Source organism: Parasteatoda tepidariorum, chromosome 10 (genome assembly GCF_043381705.1).
Source record: "Parasteatoda tepidariorum isolate YZ-2023 chromosome 10, CAS_Ptep_4.0, whole genome shotgun sequence".
Classification (NCBI taxonomy): domain Eukaryota; kingdom Metazoa; phylum Arthropoda; class Arachnida; order Araneae; family Theridiidae; genus Parasteatoda; species Parasteatoda tepidariorum.
Genome location: NC_092213.1, coordinates 11,506,003 through 11,513,178, shown reverse-complemented (window position 1 = coordinate 11,513,178; position 7,176 = coordinate 11,506,003). Strand labels below are relative to the sequence as shown.

Here is a 7,176-nt window from a genome sequence, read left to right as displayed (position 1 = left end):
CATACGTATAAAGTATGCTTATTTGCTTTTTGAACTAATTAGTTTAGTATTAAATTTATGTGACAAATTTCTTAAGATATATGGGGTATTCGCTAAACAAATATTGATCATGTTTAAAAAAATAGAATTTTATTTATCAATATTTTGATTATTATAGTAGAAATATATATAACGCAATATAAAAAACAATGACGTATCCTGCTCTCTATCAATTGAACACTAAAGAAATACACCCCTAGTGGCCAATTTACAAACATTTTCATGGTAAAATTATTGTTATATTTATTTGCCAGAATTTTTAAACTTGTCTAAAAAGTTTCTATAATGTAATTTGGAGTCAAGCGTTTAAGAACTTTCCATTAAAAAAAATGCATTTAGACGTAAAAATTAAAATTTTGTGCAAATTTATCAGTAAATGGTTAACTCAGATTACATGTCTATTTCAATTTTCACTTTGAACCTGCATTGGCCTAAATACAATATATGTGTCAATTTTTGAATAATACCTTTTAGAAATATTTAAAGTATTAAAAACAAAGTCAAAAAGTTTAAAAGGTGACATTAAAATTTTTTTTAAATTCTTGAAAAATTTATATCCGATTTATAAGCCTCATATACTCAGGGCCCGACTTTGCCTGATTGGGGCCTAGGCTTAAAACTTCTTTGCCCCTCCCCCTCTGCTTCACTACTTCAGTAATGAACTTTATGGAGGTATTTAAACTTTTCACCTCTCTATAAATAACGAGAAATTCGACTAGAACCTAAAATAGCTATAAAGTCCCCCCCTCCAATGGCAGACGAAATGCTCTGTCCATTTTATTTATTTTCTGACAATTCTATGTCCATCATGCCTGAATACAGTTTTCTGATGGTTGGTTCTAATGCCACACGGGCAAGCCGGCTTGGTGAAACCGAGCAAATTTAAGGCAGAGTATGCGATTCTTGTTTTTCAGTGGCGCCATCTATGGCCAAGAATTTGACTTCTGCCACATCATACGTCACACCTGTTTTTAAGGCGGACCCAATCATACATCCATTCATTCATCTACAGATCGTAATTTTGACCTGAGTCAGAGAACGATCGATCTCCAATACAGTACCCCCAGAGGTTTTGATTTATTATGGGAACATGGAGGACTTTGGGACTAGACAGAATTTTAACGTGCACTAGTCACCAACTACACGGGGAGTCTTCGACTGGCGGGGTTTGAACTCCCGGACATGGGCCCAGTGCCCTACTGACCAGGCTTTCCCGGCCCAGTTTTCTGATTGTTAACTTTATCATCTAACTGTAAAATACAGCTACTAATGCTTTTTTTCATTTATGTTTAAGTGTAGGAAACTCACAAGTCATATTTTCTATAGGCTTACATTTGCTTTTGATTTTTACACCACTTCACAAACTGTTGCATTATTATAGTACATTATAATTAAAAAATAATGTAAGACACATATTGTAATAAGGAGACACAATTTTTTGTCCTAACAATTCTATAAATAATACATTTTTGCTTTTTTAATATTTAACTTATTATTTTGGAATGAAATGAGAAGTATAAAATTATTTGTGGAAATAAAATTCTTAAGTAATTTAAAAGTTTTTTTTTTTTTTTTTTTTTTGNTTTTTTTTTTTTTTTTTTTGCCTTTGCCTCATTTTAATAATCACAATGCTTTGTAATGACTGTCCTTAATATATAATTTTAAAATCCTTTTGAAAATTAAGTAAAAAAAGTATAGACATTAGGGATCGCAAATTGTTATTTAAATGAAAATAAAAACCTTATTGAAATCTAACTAATCACTATTGAGGAAGGAGGAGGTAAAAACTTTAAAACCTATTTAATTGTGGAATGAAACTGAGAGAAGTTGAAAGGTGATCATTATAAATATCCTAGAGCTTATTTGAGACCCCTTATGTGTATACTTTTTTTGGCTTGGATTATAAAAAATATATATTAAAGGCGGTGATTAAAAAACACCCTGTATTCTATGAGGAGAAAATAATAGTTTCCTTTCACATTTGAAACTATAAGTTAACTCCTCAAGAATAGTGCCAACATCTTAACAACTATTCCTAATGAGTTAAAGAAGTAAATTATAGTGTTTTGTGGTGACTGATGAATAAATATCTAATTAAAAAAAAAAAGTCTGATAAAAATAGAAAAATTTATTTACAAATTTTTTGGTCAACGAAACTTTTATTTTTGCATCATTTTGGCTGTTTTTTCAGTTTGTTACAAGCAAGTTTCTTGATATTTATAAATGCTGCTGAAATCATCATCTTTATAACATTCCTGTATTTCCTGGTAAAGTTGCGATTTTTCTTTCAGCTTTGAATATTCTTCACATAAGCAGGGCCAAAGGACACCTGAAATTTTCAGTATATAACTTTTTAAAAAAAGTTGTGGATCCACACTTTAAAAGATTAAATACAGTACAGCGAATTATTTCCTACAAAGTGATTTTTAATTGGAATATTTTATTGTCAATTATTTCCTGTATAACTAAATGGTTGTCACCGTATAACTAATTCAGACGTTTCTGCTTCATTTCTGTGTATTTTCAGGTGTTCATATTTTTGATTTTCATAATTTTGAGAAATTTAAAGACATTCATATTTTTGATTTTGGTTATTTTTGGATATTTTCAGCCGCGATGGCTCAGGGGATAGAGCGTTCGTCTTCCAATGAAATGACCCGGGTTCGAATACCAGCGATAGCTGGTTGATACGAATTCCGCATCCGGCTTGCAATAAATACAGTACTGACGGGAGATATCCTCAGTGGTAGGCGGATCATGGGTTAGAGTCCCCTTACGTGTACTGTAGGGTTCTCGTAGTTTCCCTCTTTATGTAACGCAAACGCTTGTTAGATCAAAAAAGACCTCCACGTAGGCAAATTACTCCCAATACTTGATCCAGGAGTTCCCTTGTCTTCTGGATTGGGTTCAAAATTACAAGGCTACAGAGTTGAACATTGGTTGTTGTTTAACGACGGTTATAAAATTACAAAAAATTTTTTTCAATTTTCAGCATTTTAAGAAATTTTCAGAATAAAGTAAGCTTTTTGAAGTAAAAATCAAAACTTTTCGAATCAATTTTTTTTCAAAATGTCACATTTGTCACTAATTAGCCACACTGTCAGAACTAGGTTGCAACTAGTTTCTGATAAACAGCAACAGTATTTTATTTGTATAGACCAGAGTCTGGTTTTGTCCAAGTTAGTTAACACTTATAGATAATAACCTATTACATCATCTTTTCTCTATAATAAGGTAGAATCAACATAACATCTCTTATATGCCTGTGAATTTGTACTTAATAATCTTAGTGGTAGTTACACCATATCACACCCTCATCAGAATTTCATCTCTGATAGAATTCGATGAACGAATACCACAAATTGATTAATGGTGTTAATATTTTCGCTCATTATATTATTATTTTATTTATTTGTTGTCCGGAAGAACTGTATTAACTTCACCGGATTTTTGAACGCAATTTTGTAAATCAACTCTTCAATGAGTACAATTCTTCGATGTTGGCGCATTCATAACGCTTTCGGCGATCACCAATGTATGGATACATTATTAACTATGTCAACCTTCAGCTATCAAGCGGTACCAATTAAGAATTATGTTAACATGTTTTAAACACTATAGAATTGGTATATGATAATCTTAGTGGTAGTTATACCACAAACTCTCCTTTATCAATCTGCAATAATTCTAGAACGACTTTATCTCAAGACAAGTATTTTTTTTTTTTAAACTTAGCCGCAAATTTTTCTCCATAAGGTTTCCAATATTCCAACATATTAAAAACGAAAAAAAATTTAAAATTTGGAATAAATGTTATTGAAGAGCTGATTGTTGAATTTTTTCTTAAATATCACATTTTCTTTCATGTAAAATATATACACCGAAGAACCATTATATTATGACCACCCTGCTAATAACATGCAGGACCACCTTTAGCCCTCCAAACTGCTAGTACCAGCCGTGGCATTGATTCCACAAGGTGCTGTTAGGTAGTCTGAGGTATTTGGTACCAAGAGCTCACCAACAGGTCCCGCAATTCCCTCACATTGCGAGGGGGTAGCGTGGCAGCACGAATTTAGTTTTCCAAGTAGGACCACAAATGCTCTTTTGGATTAAGGTCAGGTGAATTTGGGGGCAAGACATGACTTGAAAGTCACTGAAATGTTCCTTGAACCAATCCATGACGATTCGACCCTTATGACATGGTGCATTATCCTGTTGGTAAACACCATCCCCCGCAGGAAAAACTGTTGCCATGAATGGGTGAACCTGGTCTGCAACTATGTTCAAGTAGCTTACAGACTACAGGGATTGTTCTAAGAGGATTATGGGTCCTAATGTACCCCATGAAAACCTGGGTGAGCCCATTGTTATAGATGGAGGGTGGTCATAATGTAATGGCTCTTCGGTGTATAAAGATTCAATCAATAATTAATATGATTTTTTTTTTCGATTTGTTTTAACCAAGTTATCGATCTTAGGATTAATTCTTAAAGCATGTTTACAAATTCTTAGGTGTTTTAGACATATAGCAGTTAATATTGGACGATATAAAAAATAAAGAAAACTGTAAAAGTCGCATATTTAAAATTCGATTTCTCAAAAAATATTCCATCTATTTCGCACAAGTTTAATATTTTACCATATTAAATTACATACTTTAAAAGTATGTAAAAATATTTTTACTTTACAACTAAAAATTTTTTGACTATTATTCAATGAAATAATAAATATTTCCTAGAGTTTATTGTATGCATGGAAATTCTCTTTGGACAAACGAACTTTGTAATTGTGTGCTGAAAGTTTAACAATTGATATGAATTTTACACCCGACTCGCACTGACCACATTGCTGACGAAAAATATCCTCAGTGAGACGAATCATGGGTTAGATTCACTTTGTCTTTAGGCTAACCATAGGAAGTTCCATACTCCATGTAACGCTAATGCGGGTTAGTTCTATCAAAAAGTCCTCCACCGAGCAAATTTCTCCCAATACTTGATTCAGAGCCGAGGAGACTCATGGGGATAGAGTGTTCACCTTCCAAGGAGGTGAATCGGGTTCGAATCCCAGCGATGGCCGATCGATACGAATTACGCACCGGCCACAGAGCTAACGTAAAATATCTTCAGTGGTAGACGGATCATGGGTTAGAATCCTCTTACCGTCAGACTAATCGCGGGAGGTTTACGTGGTTTTCTCCCATGTAACGAAAATGCTTGTTAGTTCCATCAAAAAGTCCTCCTGATCCAGGAATTCCCTTGTCTTCTGGATTGAGTTCAAAATTGCAAGGCTACGGAGATGAAACTTAGTTGCCGTAATCCCAAAATTTTATCGGCTGTTCAACGACGGTTATAAAATACTTGAACCGGGATTTTCCCTGTCTTTTGGATTAGGTTCAAAATTACAAGGCTCTGAAATTGAACATAGGTAGTCGTCTACTCAAAATCGGGTCAGCTGTTGAACTACGGTTATAAAATAAAATATTTTACGGGACATTTGATCGTTGCTGTTGATGAAATTAAAAAAAAAAAAGAATGCTTAGAAATAATTAGTATATTATTCCCAGTTTGTATTAAAATAAATCTGGCATCAACGATTTTTCTAGACTTATTTAAAAGAATTATACTAGTACCGTTATTTACCATTAACTTACCAATTAATGTGGGAAAGCTCCGAGCACTTAAAATGGTTTGTGCTTGTGTTACTGTAATTTTTATGTTGTTCCCATCCAAATATATTTTCCCCATGTTTAAACCATCAACAAATCCCTGTGGAAGTGACGTCAGCTTGTTGTTTCTGAAACAAAGAAAAGGGGCTTAAGTGAAATATTCGATAATGACACATGTATAACGCAATATATTACATAAACTGCTGTTTGTAGAAAATACACATTATATCATGTAGCATAGAAGTAACCAACAATTTTCTTTCTCTCTTGCGTGTGAATTCGTGTCTCTTAATGTGTATTCATACCTTTATTTTTGCCAAGGATTCCAAATGCATACGTTAATGGAACATCCTATATTCTGAGGCAAAATGCCGCAATCTGAGAAATATGGTCTTCTATTGAACGCCTTAATATTATTTACCCTTTTTACGTATTTCGACAAAAAATTAAATTTACCTTTGTTCTTAAATGGGTTATAATTTAAAATTTTTTTTCTCAAGAACTATTTTATCGAGTCCCTTCAAATTTTGGGATTCGTAATCTAAAATTATGTAGATCAAAATAATCTAACAATTTGCATACTATTCAACTAGTAAATTAAAAAAATAATACGAAGAATTATCTTTGGATGAACGAATTTAACAATTGCGTACTTGCAATTAGTCACAATGTCGTGTCTAATCACGAGGTTGTGCATGGCATGTTAACGTTACAACTTTAAGGTTTGGATTTATTATCATACTGAATCAATTTTCGGGTCGAAATTAATTTGATACTTTCAAACGACGTCATTCAAGTGAGTTAAACCTGATAGGATGATTCACTCGTGACGTCGCTTGCAAGTATCCAATTATGTGCTAATAGTTTGTGCTTCCTTTAAAGCGTCCAAGAGATACGGAGAAATACATTAAAAAGGCTTTGTCCTTTACCATTTTGAATTTTAGGTTAAAATTTGAATGTTGTCTTTATTATCTACTTATTTATTTTTTTGTACTTAACAAACTTTTGGTGATATAGTGTTATTCAGCAACACAATATCTTTTTTGAAAAAAAAGTGGAAAACAAATGGGTCACTTTGTTAGATGAGGAGAAATATAGCTAGATAATTTTAAGAACTCTATGAATTTTTCTTCTAAACTGTAAAGTAATAAAATTATGCGATTTGTAGTTTTGAGAAATTAATTTAAAATTTGAATGTTGTCTTTATTATCTATTTATTTATTTTTTTGTACTTAACAAACTTTTGGTGATATAGTGTTATTCAGCAACACAATATCTTTTTTAAAAAAAAAGTGGAAAACAAATGGGTCACTTTGTTAGATGAGGAGAAATATAGCTAGATAATTTTAAGAACTCTATGAATTTTTCTTCTAAACTGTAAAGTAATAAAATTATGCGATTTGTAGTTTTGAGAAATTAATTTAAAATTTGAATGTTGTCTTTATTATCTATTTATTTATTTTTTT

General features: G+C 32.2%; 1 protein-coding gene across 1 annotated transcript in view; it reads right to left on the bottom strand.

Annotated features, from left to right (window-relative positions):
- Window positions 1–2,147: 2,147 nt before the first annotated feature.
- Window positions 2,148–7,176, bottom strand: part of LOC107441736 (uncharacterized) — an 8,928-nt gene continuing 3,899 nt past the window's right edge. The window contains exons 2-3 of the mRNA XM_016055103.3: window positions 5,696–5,838; window positions 2,148–2,368 (exon numbers count right to left, since the gene is read on the bottom strand). Coding sequence (XP_015910589.2) covers window positions 2,235–2,368; window positions 5,696–5,838 — 277 coding nt within the window. The 3' untranslated portion in view covers window positions 2,148–2,234. The remainder of the gene's footprint in view (window positions 2,369–5,695; window positions 5,839–7,176) is intronic.